The 19,405-nt window shown below is 39.2% G+C and overlaps 2 protein-coding genes across 4 annotated transcripts; both read left to right on the top strand.

Moving 5' to 3' along the window:
• The first annotated feature begins 74 nt into the window (after positions 1 to 74).
• LOC128015504 (small ubiquitin-related modifier 3) lies at positions 75 to 7,094 on the top strand. Of its 2 annotated transcripts, none has more exons than XM_052599374.1 (4): positions 75 to 1,482; positions 5,922 to 6,050; positions 6,462 to 6,533; positions 6,625 to 7,094. In XM_052599374.1, the coding sequence occupies exons 1-4, from the start codon at positions 1,357 to 1,359 to the stop codon at positions 6,685 to 6,687; spliced, it is 390 nt and encodes a 129-aa protein (XP_052455334.1). In that variant the 5' UTR covers positions 75 to 1,356; the 3' UTR covers positions 6,688 to 7,094. The 2 variants fall into 2 exon arrangements, with proteins under 2 accessions (XP_052455334.1, XP_052455335.1); XM_052599375.1 differs by lacking the exon at positions 75 to 1,482 and adding an exon at positions 2,380 to 2,483.
• A 462-nt stretch (positions 7,095 to 7,556) lies between these two features.
• LOC128015502 (jupiter microtubule associated homolog 1) lies at positions 7,557 to 11,871 on the top strand. 2 transcript variants are annotated; one of them, XM_052599368.1, is made up of 5 exons: positions 7,557 to 7,745; positions 9,140 to 9,279; positions 9,552 to 9,661; positions 9,764 to 9,791; positions 10,784 to 11,871. In XM_052599368.1, the coding sequence occupies exons 1-5, from the start codon at positions 7,690 to 7,692 to the stop codon at positions 10,927 to 10,929; spliced, it is 480 nt and encodes a 159-aa protein (XP_052455328.1). In that variant the 5' UTR covers positions 7,557 to 7,689; the 3' UTR covers positions 10,930 to 11,871. The 2 variants fall into 2 exon arrangements, with proteins under 2 accessions (XP_052455328.1, XP_052455329.1); XM_052599369.1 differs by having other exon boundaries at positions 7,584 to 7,986.
• The last annotated feature ends 7,534 nt before the right edge of the window (positions 11,872 to 19,405 follow it).

The raw sequence follows: 19,405 nt of genomic DNA, 5'->3' as shown, positions 1-19,405 counted from the left end.
ATGGTTGTACAATGAGGCAAAATACCATCAAATTATTGAGGAAAATCTGCTGCCCTCTGCCAGAAAGTTGTCAATGGGAAGAAGGTTTACCTTCCAACATGACAACGACCTAGAACACACAGCAAAACTGAGCACTCAGTAGCTGGAGGAGAAAAAAGGTAAATGTCCTTGCATGGCAGTCAAATGCCAGACTAAAATCTGTGGAATGACTTGAACTGGAATGACTGCAGTACCCAAATGATCCCCATTAAATTTAACTGAACTTGAGCAGTTCTGCAAAGAACAGTGGGTTAATATTGCAAAGTTAGTAGACACATATTTCAACAGACTTAATGCTGTAATTAAAGCCAAAGTTGTTTCAACTAAATACTGACATAAGAAGGAGATCCTTTTTCCAATTCAGTGAGTTGTTGTTTTCTGACATGTTTGGTATTATATATTTTACTTGGATGTTATGTTGCACATCTGGATAAAACTAAAACTGTCTTAATTGCAGTCTGTAAAGCAACAAAATGTTCTTAAAATTATACTGTATCATTGGTTAATATGGCAAAAGTAGTGTGACATCAACAAACTTGCCCTAGTTTGCCAAATTTATCTAAACCATTGCTTAAAATATTATGTGTAGGGTTAGGTTTTTTAGGTTTTAGGGATTGTATTAAGTCTATATTTTGGGACAGTAATGTTGATCCAGGATCAACAAAATATGTTGATCCACTAACATTTCTTACTTTGCAGAATCGCAGCTACTTTGCATTTTTGCCATACTGAACTTGGAAAAGGCTAGGTAGTGAGAGGATTAAATAAAATAAAGTAGAAGTAAGGGATAAGCATTGTGGTTTTCAGAATCAGAAAGATTCATTACACTTTATGAGCAACCATTTTCAACTATGATAATGATAAGAAAGGTTTTTTGAGCATAGCAATCAGCATATGAAATGATTTCTGAATGATGTGACACTGAAGACTGGTGTAACGGCTACTGAACATTATGCTTATCACAGGAGTAAATAGATTTTAAAGTATATTCTAGTGTGCCAAACCTCAGAGCTTTGCGCCGGACAGCCCTGACTTCAGATCCTTGTTCCCAACATTGCCCACTAGTCAGTCATCCTCAGGCTCAGATATCTCCCTGACCATTGTCTTTGCCACTGGAGGCCATTAAACCAAGTAAGGCCAATAAATAAATGTGGATGCTGCTGGTAAAAGGTTCCTTTTGTTCTGATATTTGATAACTATATCAGTTATTCCAGGTTAATTACTTGACTGTAAGGCTTCGTATTATGTTTTGTTAAATTGTATCTTTTGACAGGTAAGGAGTGTGAATTGACAGCCAATGATAAGGACGGCATTTGCATGTTTTGGCATTTTGCTACTAACCACCCGCCTGGTCACCCTGATGTTCTGGGGATTGTGGTGTCAGTGCTGAACACAGCACCTCTGTTGGTGAAGAACATAGTGCTTCAGGCTGCTGCGCCAAAGGTGAGAGGCACATAATGTATTTTTTAATGTTCTGATGATTTTTTGATTTACATTTTCATACATTTCCATGTATTATTGAAACGGTAACAGTACACCTTTACTTTTCTGTAATAAACAAGTATTTTAACTCATTTTATTTTGCAGTTCTGATTAGCTTTTGTTTACACATGCTTGCAGTTGTTTTGATTCATTAATTTAATTTTTTAAGATATTTTGGATGAAAACCTGGAGGCTTGAGAGAGTCCCATAGACTGCCAAGTAAATAACAGTGTCAAGGTCCATAAAAGGTATGAAAAGTCGTCGTCAGAATACTCCATCTGCCATCAGAAGTGACATCTGAGTTATATGAAGCAATGGGAACACTTTTTGAAAGTGTTCCCATTGCTTCATATAACCCAGATTGCACGTCTGATGGCAGACGGAGTATTCTGACGACGACTTTTCATACCTTTTTATGGATCTTGACACTGTTATTTACTTGGCACTCTATGGGACAGTCACAAGCCTAGATATGTCTATTAGTGTGTTCTACTGAATGATTGTCTGTGTGCATGTGTGTATGAGAGATGGGGGGAAATCATGTAAATGAAATAGACATTCTAAATTATTTAAAAGTATTTCAAAGAAGAGCTTTGTAAATTTTCCAATGATTCCTGTTCTTGTTAGATTTTAAAGGGAAATCTACAATTAAATGCAATGTATACTGTTTTAAAGACAAATAAATATATTGTTTTTATCAAATTATGAATTTTACAGTGGCATATGGTTTATTTTTTTATTTTTTCTTCAAATTACGCACACTCAACTTAGCTGCTAAAATGCATCTGGTGACATTCCTCCCTGATTTAGTTTATCTATAAAGGCAATATTGAGGATAGGTGTCAGTAACATAGGTCTCCGGAAATGGACCCTTTTAAATGTCGTCACTTCCGGTGTCATTACGCGCGTCTTGTGTTATTTGAGGCAGAGCAGAGGCAGTCATGGCAGATGAGAAGTCAAAGGTGCGTGAAAAAGTGCAAGCCATATTTAATGCACATCTTGCCAGTAAAGCTGGTTTTGTAATGTTAAATCACTATCACCTGCGCGCTTTCACATGGAGCAGCATTTACTACACAGAGCGTTGTTCACTGAGAAGTTGCAAAACCAAGATCATATTTTATCTCATGGGATTTATCTATCGTGCAGTACTAGTTTATTATTTTATTTTATAAATGTTCGAATAAGCGCAAGCATTTTTTTTTTGGTATGTTTAAGCTAAGGATATTTTCCCCTTTCATTTATTGTTAATTGTCTCTCATTTATTAAATATTATCTTTCATAAAGCTAACGCTCGAATGATCTTAGTTCACTAACGTGACTCGCACATCATACAAAAGGCAAGTGATGATAATTTTTTTGTGAAAAAAAAGTGAATGAAGCACTGTGCCAAAGGGGACCACTGCGATTGTTCACGCGCAGAACGCTGGACCCTTTCGGTGCATTCGTAGTGATGGGTCGTTCTTGAACGGTTCTTTTATTTTGAACGAATCTTTAATATGACTCGGAACGAACGAGTCGTCTCGGGGAGTGATTCGTTCAGTCGCGCATGCGCAACATTCCTATGGGTTCTGTTCTGAAATTAGTTCGCCTCTTTTGAGTGTTCGGGTTTTTGGAGTCGTTCGTTCATCACTTGACAGCCCCATAGCTTAACAAATGCAGTTTGAGGTGGAAAGAGATTTGAATAGTTCATCTATCAGTATTTAGCGTTTTCAAGTCATTTGTTCATCACCTGACAACCCCTTAAGCTTTACCTATGACAGGTAAATACCTATACCTACATATGACAGGATTTTTCAGAAAAATTAATACAGGACGCAGTCAGCCAGACTATGAACATTATTAATATTATTAATAATTATTATATGATGCAGTCACACTTGTAGCAATATTTGTAAGTTCTGTTTGTTGATTCGGGGTTAGCATCAACTGGGGTCCTCTGAGGGTCAGCATCATCTCTTCTCCGGTGTTCTGGATTCAGACTGGAGCTTGTGTAAATCCTAGTCCCGTGGCAAAACAGAGAAACAAATAGAAACATAATTAGCATAGCTGCTGTTCCAACAAAGTAAAATTAATTAGTTTAACCCAAGCTAAAGAATAAGAATGCACATTTGATCAGATGCAACTGCAGTTACAATTTAAGAGATACATTATTTGAATGCCTGAAAGAGATGCGTTTTTAATCTAGATTTAAACAGAGAGAGTGTGTCTGAACCCTGAACATTATCAGGAAGCCTATTCCAGAGTTTGGGAGCCAAATGTGAGAAAGCTCTACCTCCTTTAGTGGACTTTGCTATCCTAGGAACTACCAAAAGTGTGTTTTGTGACCTTAGGGTGCGTGATGGGTTGTAACGTGGTATAATGCTAGGTACGCAGGAGCTAAACCATTTAGGACCTTATAGCGAAGTAATGATAATTTACAACAGAAGTTAATAGGTAGCCAGTGCAGAGACTGTAAAATTGGGGTAATATGATCATATGTTCTTGACCTCGTAAGGACTCTAGCTGCTGCATTTTGGTTTACCTGTAGCTTGTTTATTGAAGAAGCAGGACAACCACCTAGAAGTGCATTACAATAGTCCAGTCTAGAGGTCATGAATGCATGAACTAGCTTTTCTGCATCAGAAACAGGTAACATGTTTCGTAGCTTGGCAATGTTTCTAAGATGGAAGAATGCTGTTTTTTTTATTTTTTTTTTTATTAAATGAATTGCTGAAATTAACAAAATGATTTAAAAAAAGATTTGTTCATTTTGCTGAATGAGACTCCAAAGGACAAAATCAGTAAAATCATCTGAACTTCCCATCACTAGTGCATCAATTAACTTTTTGGTTTTGGAGTGTATGATAAGGTGTGTTCCGAGTTTCTTTGTGTTTTAACTGCATCATAGCCATTTTTATTTCATTTTATTTGTTTTGTTTTTAGACTTTCAATATTTGAAAAAAGTTGTGTAGAAGAGTTGTGTAGAAAAAGAAGAGAGGGTCTGTATTACTAACTGTTGGAGAGTCATCATTAAGTCATCATTTTCAGTCAGGGTTTTGTGATACTCAATCTCTGGTTATGGAGACCATGGGAATAAATGAAAAGTGCTGTAAGATAAATCCCACCTGTCGCAAGAAGTCAGTGACTTCTCTTATAAAAACAGATTTTCAGTGTAAAATCGAAAAAGTTCAGTCCAAAAGTATTATAAAACATGTTGAAGATTAGTGGATTCATTAAATAAGTTGTTTCCTCATAAAAACGTAAAAATAAATAGCATTTGCTGTTATGTGTATTTGGCTAAAGGTTGCAGGCTTGACTTCTAGTGGATTTGTTTCTACGCATGTTAAAAACATGCTAAAGAGACACAGCCCTCAGCACTGTTCAGAGAAACCATAGACAGTAAAAGAAATCAGGCGGGCAGGGTTTAATATTTTTTGAAGCACCCCTGGGCGCTGCCATGGACCCCCACCTGCTGTTAGTATTCCATTGACTCCCATTCATTTTGGCGTCACTTTGACAGTGAATAACTTTACATCGGAGGCGTTTAAAGACTCCATTTGTCCATTAATTATTTCTAAAGAAACACAAAAATGTATAAAAGGCTATATTACCTTGTATCTTATGTTATGGTCCCGTAGAAGCAGTTTTTGTAAAAAATAGGCTAACGATTGCGTTATAACCAGCGACTAGAGAAATTACCGCATGCACAGGAGGAGAAGCTCGAATGCAATCTTTTACTGTCTGTGAGGCAATTGGGGGTCCGTGGAGGCATGAAGTCAAGGGAGATAATTAATCAGAATACTTCCCAAAATTTGCTCCAGTTCACACTAGCCTTCTCTGCAAGATTCGGTGGGTGATTCAGATTTCTCTTGGCACAGCAGTTAGAAGACTTACAGGTTGCTCACGTGACATCTACGTTATCAAGCTCAGTTTGAGTCTGCGCAGTATGCCCGACCCTCAGGAAGTGCGTGCTTCTAAATTACTTAATTTTTCTCCGTTGAATCCAATGGGGTCGCTGTGTCCATTTCTTTTACTGTCTATGAAAGAAATGGACACAGCGACCCATTGGATTCAACAGAGACAAATGAAGTCAATTAGAAGCACGCACTTCCTGGGGGTCGGGCGTACTGATCTGATAATCTATCAAATTCTATTGATTAAACAGTGAAATAATCGACGATTAGTCGATTAATTGTTCTAATAATCGTTAGATTAATCGACTATCAAAATAATTGTTTGTTGCAGCCCTAAACTCTAATATGATATGGTGCACTAAATCAATCAATAACTTTTTGTTTGTTCCGCTCTCTCTCTCTCTCTCTCATATATATATATATATATATATATATATATATATATATATATATATATATATATACACAATAATTATTTTTGGTGACTTTATTTCACATCTGTTTCAGGAGGGTATGAAAACAGATAATGCCCACATAAATCTGAAAGTAACAGACCAGGATGGCTCAGTGATTCAATTCAAAATCAAGAGGCACACACCCCTCAAAAAACTGATGAAAGTATATTGTCAGAGACAGGTAAGTATTTTATGCACCTGCAACTTTTACCTTCCCCAGAATAATAATAATCCACACCTGTTAAAGCAGGCTCCAGTTGTGGCAGCATGAGAAAATGATTGAAAAGTTATCTAAAAAGCTGTTGTGATATATGAATGTCATGTTATTCTAAAAATTTCCTCAACTTGTCACCTGTGAAATGGAGCAGAACAACATCATAATCAGTCCTCACTTTAATAGTCCCATCCACAGATTGCTTGTTTTGGCCACAGGAATGGCTGATTTTATGTCTTGATAAATAAAAGCAGCACAGTATCCAACCTACGGTCCTGCAGATTTGAACCCCAATTAAACACACCAGAACAAGCTAATCAGCGTGTTCAGGGTTACTTCACTTAACTCTCAGGTCCACATTTGATCTGTTTTGAACAGGGGCTAACAATGCGGTATATTCGGTTCAAGTTAGATGGGGAGACAATTAATGAGACTGACACACCAGCTCAGGTACAGTTCACTGATATGACCAATCTGCATGTCACAGTGCTTTTAGTATGCTATAAAGTCTGATTAATTGTTATTTATTTATTATTTCTAGTTGGAGATGGAGGATCAGGATTCAATTGAAGTATTTCAGGAACAGACAGCGGGCCTGATGTAAATATCAACTTAACAACCTTCCATCTCCACAATCCTCCCTGTTTGCCGGGTTTTATTTTTTTTATACATTTTGGTTGACCTCTCTTCACATCATCAAAAGCTTGTGTGAAATACCTTGAGATGATGTAAACTTATATTTATTTAATCAGATGTGGACCTAAGGGTGTTACTTCTAAAATGCTTCTGATCAGTCAGTGATCAGATCTTTTTTGGGGGAGGGGGTGGGAGGGTGGTAGAGAGAATTTCAGTGTTTTGTTTGCTCTGAAGCCATTAGGCTTTTTATATGTATAACATATGTTTATGTATTTCTCTTTTGCACTCAGATACTGAACCAGTTTTATTCGGTATCTTGTGTTGTGAATTGAAATGTTTAGGTTTTTGTTGGAATAAAACCGTTTTACAAAACCACTTGAGGCAGATCTTTTGTTGCTTTTGGGTCATTGTTTTTATAACTTGTTTATTATTTTCCTTAATGGAACCAGCAGTTGTGGTTTAAACACGTTGGAGAATCTGCAAAATGAAACAAAATTAAGAGGGCTCTTGAAAAATAGTGATTCTGTATTGCAATAGATAAAACAAATGTTTACATTTAGTCCACAACACAAAGTAATTGCTTGAAAAATATTTGCATGTTTTCTCAAGCAGTGATGTTTTTTTTTTATTCGTTATATAGAATAAATGCAATTTACCCTGATCATCGTGTTCATGAACATTCACTAATGTTTGCTTATTTTGTATAGATTTGTAAGTTGTGGACAGGCTTTATTCTACACCAAATTACGACCGCAGGTGTATTTTCCCAAAAACAGTTTGCTGTCTGGCGCCGCTCCAGTGGCGAATCTGCGGAAGTGCAGCTCTAATCGCGTCTAATGGGCGTGTACGACCAGGATTCAGCACCAAGAGACTGATGACCTGAGCAGGGGACGCTCTTTGTGTCTTGATGACAGTAGTCCGTAGAATATAGTTGAGGAAAAGCCGTGAACAGAAAACTTGGGTGTTCAAGATGACGACCACCACCACTTTTCAAGGCAAGGACCCGACCGGGAGGAGCAGCTCCAGGTGCTGATAGATGTCTGAAGGAAGATAACAATGCTCATTCGCTTTAGGTTGCAACAAACAACAATTCATTTAATCGCTTTAATGTCCAAAGACGTTATTTGAGATGTAATATAACCGACAAAATTACTCTCCAGCTATCTACGATAGCTACTAGTTTAAAATCGGGTGGAGACGCTAATGAGAAATGAGCAATATCATATGCACAAATACGTTTTGGAGATGAAATGACACTAGATTACAGGTAAAGTTTACTGGATTTTTTTTAAATCCCTGTTTTATTTTAACAGTATGTGCATCCTCCGGCAGTGTCTAAAAATCGTGTCTGTGTCTGAAAAGCTGCTGATCTAGACGTCTTTTGGGGGATAAATCGCGTGCTGCATTTGAAGCATTACGGTCGCTTTTATTATAATGCTGTCTAATCGGGCATCTCGCTAGGCTTTGTGACACGGCCTTTGACTGCAGCGTCTCCGAAAGGACATAATTAATGAAATGATTGATGAGGAATTAATACAGCTTCTTTAATGCATTACATAAATCGTTTTTTGAAACCGGTCCCTCTCCGTCTTATCGTACGGGAGGATGCTTGAGAGCATGAGTATTTATGTTTGGGTGCGGTTCAGTTGGTGTAGTAGAGGTTTTCTTTACGCTCCCTGTTGTATCCGTCTTATCGTTTCATCAACTTAATGCACTAATGACGTGCATATTAGTGAATTCGCCATCGTTTATCAGTCGTTTCTTCAATAGACTGGTAGGGAGCATGCTGTTTCAGCTCAGTTAATTGAAGATTTTCTTGGCACGAAGTATGAGAATTATTTTGATTTACAGAATATGATTAAGCTAATTAAAACAAACAATACATGTACATGAGCATTTGGTATATATTTACATTACATATAGGCCTGTTTGTATCTGTTGCTTAACCCCCTTACCCAAACTAATCTTATTTTCTCTCTACTAAAGCATTTTTTATTTTTTTATTTTTATTTTTTAGGTGAACTAAGCAATTTTACTCAACATTCATAAGGGCCTTAATAATTATATGGTCATTAATTAAGGTAAAGTAATATGGTGCTCACTAGAGATGGAGACTCAAATTTATTTAAGAAAAAGCTGTGTCATTCTTTTGGATTGATATTGCCCAAAAACCAATGTGATATATCTCTTTGTTAGGGAATGTGTATATTCAAGTATCGGAGTATTGGCTTAAATTATACTAAAAATTTGTATTTATTTAGTCCTTAGAAGCCAAACATAAAAGCTGACAGGAAATGAACAGGAAACCATCCTCCAAACCAATGAACTTTTAAAATAAAACTAAACAAGGTGTATATCTAAAAATTGTGTTTTACTACATATTTTGTTGTATCTTAAGGTGTCTTTGTTTACCCCAACAGAGTGCTGCATCCACCAGGTGGAGATTCAAACATCTGCTTTGGGACAGATGAACTGAAAGCTGTAAAGAAAAACAAAATGGCATCTAGTATATTTGCCGAACCTGAGGACCCTCATGCCCATCGAAGGAACAATCCACCAGGTGCTGTTATGTAAATTTTGTTACATGGATTTACAGGCTGCAATGTGTGATAAGTAATGCAGGTCTTTTCATGAGCTTTTCTAAAAACACTTCCTGACAATAACGTTTGTTATTGAAACGAAGTATAGCTGTCCTGTAATTTTTACCAAAGTGTAATGGTGTATTTTATGCATAACAGTGAACAAAATACAACTTATAGTCTGAACATTTGGGCTGTAGGTATTCACTATTGTTTATAACCTCAATACACAGGACATTTATTTGTTTTTAAGGTGGGAAGCCTACAGGTGTGTTGTGTGGAGAGCCATCTGCCCCTCTCAGAAGATGTACTGCTCAACCCGCCAATCAAAGTAACACCACAGACGAAAATAATGTAGCTGTGGTAAGATATGGAGACAATTTCATTACTGAATGAAAACAAACTTGACCTTGGATGAACTTTCTGTAAAAAATATTGCTGAGAATGTCCTTTATTTTTGCACAGAATGGTGAGGAAAACTCGATCACTGTTGGTGAGTGTTCTAACTCTATATATTTGCATCAAAGACAAGACACTTTTTCCTTGGATCTATTCATTTATTTAAAAAAAATGACTTGAATGCACATCTAGAGTGTTTATATTTCATTTCATATAATTTTTTGAGGGCATAAAGAAAAAAAATCATGTGGGTAAGATAGCATGCAGGAGCATGCATGCAAACCCTCTTCTCTTAAAATATCAATTTATTTGATATTTTTATGACAAAGCAAGGTTAGTTCAGGTTTTACTATGTCACTCCCCAAGAATAATAATATTAATATAATAATATTATTTATAAATAAATATTTAATGATATATGCAAAAACGCATTATATTCTAAAAATATATATAAAAATGTATTGTTGAAAATAATAATAATAAAGATGTGTACACATATGTATTCAACATGAATATAATGAGTACATACAGTTTGGGACATTGATTACAAATGATTGCACAGATACTATTTAAACTGAACTGAGCTGGATGATGACATCGCTGAATACAGTGATGAACTGCCTTTAACTGTCATTGTGCTTTATTGACACACTGTTTTCCTAATTAATGTTGTTCAGTTACTTTGACACAATCTGTTTTGTTTAAAGTGCTATATAAATAAAGGTGACTTGACATGTGCTAGATGTTTCCAATACTTTTTTAGGCTGGAATATACTACACAACCTTTGCCCTGATTTTTCCCCTATTTAAATTTTGGGTAAGAGCCTGTCTGTAGATTTGAGTTCACAGATAGAAAATCATGTAGTGTATGATGGTCACAGAATTAGAATAAAAAAAATCATAATAATTCCATTAGACTATGATTCCATCCAGTCGGAGGATATCAGTTTGATATTTTTAAACTTGAGACAAATGGATCATGGACAAACAGTAGTAGAAAAAAAATATTTCCATATATTTGAAATGAAATGTTATTAAATGATCTGATAATTAATTGATATTTCTTTTCATTTTTGATGTTCACAGATAGCACAGAAGAACCTGAACCTGTTCAGGAGCAGGATGACACACCAGCTCCACCTTACCTCTCTGCAAGAGAGCAGCATACCGCCGAGGTTCCTTCTGGTCGTAGAAACCCACCAGGGGGTAAATCCTCTCTCATCTTAGGCTAAGGATTTGCCTCACTTAAGGATAAGATCTGGGCCTATGTGAGATGAGCATCTCAGAGTAAATGTGCTGTTCTGTGGTCAGTGCCCATCCTCTGCATAACTGTATTCATACAATGATATAAGCCACAAGGAACAGATTAAGATCAGGACAGTTTAGACAGAGAAGAGTGCCACAGATCTTTGAGCTGTGATTTGTTCAAAGAATGTCTTTGAAGGTGTTAAGTGTAGGTCTCTCAGTCTTGTCTTGACTAAGATTAGACCCTTAAGAGTGCACTGCTACTCTCAGATCCTGCAAATCATAGGCCAAAATATGCCAACAAAGTTCTCCCAGTCAGGGTTTTTACCTGTGAAATGTCTCCCTGACAATGTTTGTCTTTCTCTTTTTTGTATTATATTTTTGTCAGCACTTTAATGAAATGTGGTGCCGCAGGCTTGCTGGTTAAGACAGTAGGTTTGAATTATTCCATGTCACATCCATCATTAAATAAAATAAAAATCTGAAATGTTTGTCGATGTTAGGGAAAAAGTATAAACCTTGACTTACAGATCGCTGAAAAGATATTTAGTATAAAAGAACAAAAAACAATACGATCAATAAATACAATTAAGAGTTAAAAGAACAAAAAAACATGAGAGTGCAATGAAATATTATGCTCTAGTGAAATAACAGGTGTGCCAAAAAAGATGCATGTGAGAAAGCTGTTTAAAAAAAAATAAAACATTCACAAAAATAAATTCATCAGCCGCAGTGTACAGTCATTGCATCTAATCTGTCATGAAGTAGTCCATCTTCAACAAAAAATTCTTATTGCCTTGTTACGTTTGACCTATGCCAAAACGGTGCTCTGTGTTATTCTTTGACTCCTTGGAGGAAGTGTGGAACAGAGTCTGTACATTTTTTTAATGTATATGAGCTTTTCTCAAATAAACAAAATAATAAAAATGTCCAGTGTTTCTTCTGATTGTCCATATCTATAATATTGTAATCTAAGCTATAGTTAGGTGTACTATGAACAGGTGTGTTAGCTATCAAGTCAAAGTGAAAGCAGCTCTTAGTCACACTACTTTACACAAAGCCCTCACATCTACAGGTGGCAGCAGTGTCCTTCTGTAGGTCATTTGATTGAAAGCAGTTTTGCTTTTGCCCAGTACATACTTTCTCATTACAGTCTGTAAATGTGAACAGTGTATGAAACAAATGGTCGTCTGTACTGTAGAAACTTAAACATTAAACCTTTGCCTAACAATGTGTCTTTTAGTTCACATTAATATCAGTCTCTAGATGTGACCATTTGTTGTAGAATTGGCTGGTTATATTAGTCCATGTTTTTATTAATACACAGATCTGAGCTAGAAAGAGATTATTTTGGAAGGTGTATGAAATGAATAAATAAAATATATGTTAGTGGCTCTCTTGCATTGCAAATAGCTATCCCTTGTGAAAAAGGAGTATGTATGCATTAAAAAGGAGCATTTATTATGCAAATAATACAAATAGATTTGAATGCAAATCTACGGTAATTTAATATTTTTGAACACAGTTATTTGCAATTAAATGAAAATGCTTTACAGTTTAAATGGTAACACTTTAGATTAGGGAACACACATTCACTATTAACTTTTTAGTTTTCCCTCAAACTCCTAATTAGCAGTTTATTAAAAGTTAGTAAGGCAGTTGTCAAGTTTAGTTATGTATATACTATATACTTGTTATAGTAATTAGGACATACTGGGAGAACAGATCAGCTGAGGATACTATTGCTGTTGTGCTTCACTTACTTCTGGAACACCTGGAGCACAAAAACACCAATGCAAAGCTGCTCTTCATTGACTTTAGTTAGGCTTTTAATACAATCAGGCTGAACACACTCCTGCAGAAATTGCGCAACCTTTGATTGAACAACTCGTTATGTAACTGGATACTTTTTAACCAACCTCTCTCAGTGTTTGAAAACAGGCAAGCACATTTCAAACACCATATACAACACTGGTGTCCCTCAGGGTTGTGTGCTCAGTCCACTACTCTACACACTTTACACACATGATTGTTTTGCCTCCTTCCCTGCAAATCACATCGTTAAAATTACAGATGACACAAATGTGTTCGGCCTCTTAACAAACAATAATGAGATGGCATACAGGGAGGAGACTGAACTACTGGCAGGGTGGTGTAAAAAGCATAACCTGGCTCTCAACATCAGAAAGACAAGATAAAATATAGTGACTTTAGTCAATTAAACCATCCTGGACATTCTCTACATCAACAGAGAGGCAGTAGAGAGTTTAATCAGTTTTAAATTCCTGGGTCTCACTGTGTCTGTGTTACAGTTTACGCTGCTGGAAGGAACAGGGAGCCGAGGAATAAAAGAAATAAGGCTTTATTATATCCAACATAGGCATTATCCAAACATGGATCACAGAGGAAGACACACGTAAGTAGCAAGTAGACCCGACAAAACTGAACTGAAAGGACAAGGTTTAAGTACCTGGGATAATGGGGAAACACAGGTGGATGGAATCACTAAATTAACAGGGACATGGAACACATGGGGAATAGAATAGACACACCTGGGAACTAATCAAACCAAATACGGAAGACAGAAACTGGGTCACAGGGCAAAAACACACTAAATGAGTCCAGGTATGTAACATTACTCCCCCCTTCCCGGTAGGTGCGTCCTTGCACCGTAGAAACAACAGAGGGAGGCGTGGGTGGGAACTTGGGAGGAGGTTCCGGTGGAGGACAGACTCCCAGGAGGGGGCCAGCAGACAGGGACCACGGAGGAAGGAGCCAGGGAGGAGACGACGGAGGGAGGAGCCAGGGAGGAGCCAGGAGGGATCTGGAGCAGGAGGTACCCAGCAGGACCCAGGCCACAGCCATAACGGCCCAAGGTGGGGCCGACGGTGGGAGGAGCCATGGAGGAGGAATGGTCGCCGACTCCAGGGGCTCGACCCATGGCAACGGAGCAAGTGGAGGAGGAGCCCGAGGCGGAGACGGAGAGCCGAAGAGCCAGGGTGACGGGGAGGAGCCGGAGGTCCTAGGTGGAACTGATGGCTCTGGTGACTGAGACGGCGATGTGGATCTGGAAGGCCGCGGTGAAGCCAGAGTGACAGAGGACTGAGGTGTAGCCGAGGGGATGAAGGAGCCTGACGGAGCCGGAGGAACAAAGGGATGAGGCGAAGTCGGAGGAGTGGAGTCCCGAGGCATAGGATGGACGACGTCAGACCAAGGCGGAGCCGGAGTCCCGCTGAGCTCGCACCACAATGATGGTAGGCTGAGGGCGAGCAGAGGGGCTGCCAGACGACAACGGAGGAGGAGGCAGGAGCGGGTGGGAGGGTGGGAGTTTCGGAGGAGCAGGCACTGGAGCGAGCTCTGGGGCTGGAGCCCTTCCTGGGCTTAACTGGGGGTCAGGAGCCCGTCCTGGGCTTAACTGGGGGTCAGGAGCCCGTCTTGGGCTTAACACTGGATCAGGAGCCCGTCCTGGGCTTAACTCTGGATCAGGAGCCCGTCCTGGGCTTAACTGTGGAACTGGAGCCCGTCCTGGGCTTAACTGTAGAACTGGAGCCCGTCCTGGGCTTAACTGGGAAACTGGCATTGGTGAATTGAAAACCCCCTCAGGACTGGACGAGGAAACCAAGGACGAAGGAGGGCTGGACGGGACCAGTGGAGACGTCGGAGAGATGAGAGGGGAAAGTTCTTCCAGTTCAGATTCCCAGTCTGTACGATCCTCCTCCTCATTTTGACCCATTTGGTGCTCCACATTTTGCTCCCTCGTGGTGGGCAGAGTCAGAGTCCACTACACGAATGCGGCGAATTCCTGCGGCTTTATTATATCCAACATAGGTGTCACAGTCTTCTGTCTTTCTGTCTTTGTCTTTCTGTGAGCACATGGCTTGTGTTGTGTTTATTTGGTGCCATGTGCTCTCTTCTTTCCTTTTCTGACTCCGCCCACCTTGTCACCTCATTACTGTTTAGTTGCTCCACCTGTGTTTCTCCCTTGCTCCCTGACTATTACCTTATTCACTCTGTACACCTGTTGCATCCACTCACTCTGTACACCCGTGCACATAATCACTCACACAGCTGTTCCCTATTTGTTCACGAGTATATAGTTTCGTCTCACCCCCCACTCTGGCCGGCTATACTGTAATGTCTTTGTGGATTACCTGTGTTTCTCGTGCTCGTGTTCCGGCTTGTCCCTGTGATTCGTTTTGGTTTTGTTTTTGCCGTGTTGGCCTTTTAGTTCTCATTTGTTCTTGTTATAATAAAGTGTCTCTTCCCTGCACTTGGACCCAGATCTTGTTCTTTTACACGGTGCCGTTTCTACTGCGCCGTGACAATAGGCATTTTCCAAACATGGATCACAGAGGGAGACACATGTAAGTAGCAAGTAGACCCGACAAAACTGAACTGAAAGGACAAGGTTTAAGTGGGACATCTTTCTGGTTACTTCTGTTTATTTAACCTATACACTGTATTCCTTACCAGTGTCGTATTGTCCTGTTTACATACTGTGCAATGGCTGATAAGGTTGGACCTTATTATGTCACTGTGATCAGTGTCAATGTCACTCCTTCGCATTTGCACTTATGAAAATGGACTGTGTCGGTTGATGCTCTAATGTAATCTCGTTCTACAGCAATGAAAATGAATGATTATTATTAATAATAAATATGAACTTAATGTTAATAATGTATTAATATCAAAATTAGCATTAACTAAGATTAATAAATACTTTATAAGTATTTAAAGGGGGGTGAAATGCTATTTCATGCATACTGAGTTTTTTACTCTGTTAAAGAGTTGGATTCTCATGCTAAACATGGACAAAGTTTAAAAAATTAAGTTGTACGTTCCGGTTGGTCACAAGTTTCAGAAAGTTTTTTTCGAGTATGGGTCTGTGTGACGTTAGATGGAGCGGAATTACCTTATATGGGTCCTAAGGGCACTTCTCCCGGAAGAGCGCGCGCTCCCGTATAGCAGAGCACTGAGAGCAGAGGCATTCAGTGATCAGAGCGAGAGCGAAATGTCACAAAAGACGTGTGTTTTTGGTTTCCAGGGCAAGACAACCCTGCACAGATTTCCAAAAAAAACAGCATTAAGAGACCAGTGAATGGAGTTTATTTTTACAGAGCATCAACGGAGCTGTGCAAGTGCAAGTGCAATGAAAAAGGGTCACGATCGTGTGTTGGAACCGCAGGCGGTGAGTAAAACTGCTTCAAATATCTCTGTGTTGTTAACTTAGCAATCGGCGTGTAAGCACATCAAGTAAACAACATGCAATGTTGGCATAAAACTGCACTTTTCGAATGTACACCTAAAAAAAAAAAAAAAAAAAGACATAAAGTGGAACTTAGTCATTTTCCAAAACCGCTAAGCAAATATATACAGTTTCAATACATACCACATAGAGACGTCCTGCTGTAGTCGTTGCTGCTGCTGCTCTTGATAAATTTCAGCCTCTGGATCTGATTCTGGATCATAAATATACGCTGAATCTGACTGTTAGCCATGGTTTGTTTTGGATGATGTTTTTTTCCTCAGGGTAATGTCACAGTTTCTAGCACTTTCAACGCAAAAGCCTACTCGCGCTCGTGATTCTTTAGCTCTGCCCACACGTCATGCCTCCAGACACTCGTGTTTTTCCGGGAAAAAACGGTACAGACTATCTTGCTCTTATAAATATAATAAAACTAAAGACTTTTTGGAGTTATGAAGGATGCAGTACTACTCTATAGGTACTCAAGATTAACAGGATATTGAGTGAAAACGAGCTTTTCACCCCCCCTTTAACATTCTTAATTCCTGTCAGCTAATGTTGTTTTCTAATGTTAACAAATGAAACTTTATTTGAAAAATTTTACACATTGCATTAATACACTGTGGCCAAAATGGTCCCAGTTTGAATTTGGCGTTTGTTGCTGCTATGTACTTGTGTAAAAAATAAATAAATAAAGTACAGTATGTTCATGTTGTATTGCTAAATAATTGTATTGCTAATTTTATTGTATTGCTACTATAGAGATCCCCTGAGAAACAGTTCCACTCATTTTCTGCTAGGATGAGGAGAATTGTATAATCTTGTCAAATCATCAAACACTTCAAACTTGTATGTTAGACCCTATTTCATCTAAGTTAATACAAGATGTGCTTCCAGAAGTCACAGATCATCTTCTGAATATGATTAATTCATCAATGTCTTTAGGATATGTCCCTAAAACAATAAAATTGGCTTTTATTAAGCCTCTCATTAAAAAAATAAAAACACAACATCTGAGGAATTCCAGTCAGGAATTAGACCTTATAATAGTACAGGAACTGAGTGAGTTCATATCACGATATACACAATGTACACAATAATAACAATGTATCTATTGATAAATTTAAATGTAATTACACAGTAGTTAAATACACTCAATATATAGTGGGTCCATTAAAATTAAAAAATTCTGTTAGTCAACACATAAATAGTTTACTTTCAAAAGTGTGAGTGGTCATGTTTTATAGGTGTCTAAAGTAGTTTGAGGAGTTTGAAGCTAACAAACTGAAATTTGAATAAGTAAAGTTACAATTTAGAAAATAAATTATTTTTCAATATTTTTCTGGCAAGAATTGCACCTTCTGATGTCATATAATGGGCAAAAAAGAGAAAAAAATCAGTTCATTCACGAAAGCGCTATACTAGCTGGACACTTCATGAAAGAATGCTGCAGAGTCGACCGACATGGAGAATATTAATCTTGACACAGAAATCATTGCCAATGAAGAGGTTCTTGCGAGGCCTATTTGCTCTACTCCATTGAAGAATCTTGTGAGTTCAAAAGGCATAAATGAAGTTGATGTGATTCAGAAGCTAACTGCTAAACTGGATGAAACACACAACAAGGGGATCTCTATTGATAAAATAGTTGCAGTTTCTTGTGAAAAACTCTCTTCTCTCTTTTTGTGAAAAACATCTCTCATATATATATATATATATATATATATATATATATATATATATATCATATGAGTGAAGAGGTCAAGATACATGCTGTCAAGATTGCTGAACTTGAAAAGGAGATTAGGGAACTAAGGGAGCACCTCGTAACACCATCATGCGTTTTATCATGCGAACCTACAGATACAGGCTGCAGGCTGCAAAAAACTCGCTATGTAAAAGTAATTGTATCAGCAACAGCTGCCACTCTTACTCATCCACTATATAATGGCTTGTCTCACGTCTTGTGTTTGTGAGATCGTTGTTTAATGTTCGATGGGGTTCCCCTGTTCGTTTGGCTCTCAGTGTTGTTTGCGTTTGGATGTCTGTGTTTCCTCAACCTCATCCACTCTCCGCACGTTCACTCAGCCACGGACACTTACCTTCGGCTCTATTCCCCGCAGTTCCTGTGCCACTTTCTCCTGCTGCCTACACGCTGAAGTCATCCGGATCACTCACTTTCTCTCCGCCATCAACTGGATTCCTCACCTCTTCACCATCACCACAGATTATCGTTGTCTCATCGTCCCTGTTTGTTTGTGTACTCAGATTCATATTTTCCCATTAAAACTTGTTAACTCGCATTTGCTTCCAGACTTCCTTTCACCCACCGCAACATAACGATCTCACTACCATGGAAGCAGCAAGCACCAATACCCTCACAGACTTCATGCACCACAGTGTCAAGAGAATGGATCAGCAGCAGGAGAGCATCTCGAACACCGGACGTGCTGTCCAAGCGCTGGTGGCACAGGTGTCCGTGCTCACCCAGCAGATCCATCAGCTCACATCTCCCACTGCGCCCATCTCACCGCCTGCGCCGTCCGTCCCCCGGGAGATTCCCCAGGACCACTTCCAGCCAGAGCCGCGACTTCCGGCACCGGAGAACTATGCGGGTGAGCCAGCGTTTTGTAGAACTTTTCTAACCAAGAGTTCAATGCATTTTGCCCTACAGCCCCGCACTTTCACTACTGAGAAGTCTAAAGTAGCATTCACGCTTACACTTCTGTCTGGCAAGGCTGCCTTATGGGGGACAGCGGTGTGGGAGAATCAACACCCATGTTGTGCCTCGTTCCACGCCCTATCAGAAGAGATGAAGAGAGTCTTCGACCAGGCCGCGACCGGCAGGGAGGCCGCCCATCGCCTCTCTGAACTCCGGCAAGGATCTTCTTCCGTCACCGACTACTCCATCGAGTTCCGCACCCTGGCGGCCGCGTGCCAGTGGAACGAGGCGGCGCAGTGGGATAGATTCCTGCATGGGTTATCCAACCGTGTTCAGCAGGAGATCTACCTCCTCGAGCTGCCCCCTACTCTCAATGGACTAATTGAACTGGCATTACGAGTTGATGCAAGGTTTAATCGCTTGTGCCGCCAACCCAGTCCTCCTAGAACTACCATCTCTCCTGTTAGGGGGCGCTTGAGTCGAGAGAACACGGTCGGTTCTGTCGACGATCACGAGCCCATGCACGTGGGTAGAGCTCGGCTGTCCCGGAGGGAGA

The sequence above is a fragment of the Carassius gibelio genome, chromosome A6 (assembly GCF_023724105.1).
Source record: "Carassius gibelio isolate Cgi1373 ecotype wild population from Czech Republic chromosome A6, carGib1.2-hapl.c, whole genome shotgun sequence".
NCBI lineage: Eukaryota > Metazoa > Chordata > Actinopteri > Cypriniformes > Cyprinidae > Carassius > Carassius gibelio.
Note: the sequence above shows the minus strand (reverse complement) of the source record. Positions and strands in the feature narration are given on the sequence as shown.

Coding starts and splice junctions, on each gene's coding strand:
- LOC128015504 (XM_052599374.1), top strand. CDS start 1,357: ATGTTTTGGCATTTTGCTACTAACCACCCGCCTGGTCACCCTGATGTT. Junction 1,483..5,921: donor TTCAGGCTGCTGCGCCAAAG/GTGAGAGGCACA, acceptor CATCTGTTTCAG/GAGGGTATGAAAACAGATAA. Junction 6,534..6,624: donor AGACTGACACACCAGCTCAG/GTACAGTTCACT, acceptor TATTATTTCTAG/TTGGAGATGGAGGATCAGGA.
- LOC128015502 (XM_052599368.1), top strand. CDS start 7,690: ATGACGACCACCACCACTTTTCAAGGCAAGGACCCGACCGGGAGGAGC. Junction 7,746..9,139: donor ACCGGGAGGAGCAGCTCCAG/GTGCTGATAGAT, acceptor TTACCCCAACAG/AGTGCTGCATCCACCAGGTG. Junction 9,280..9,551: donor TCGAAGGAACAATCCACCAG/GTGCTGTTATGT, acceptor TTTGTTTTTAAG/GTGGGAAGCCTACAGGTGTG.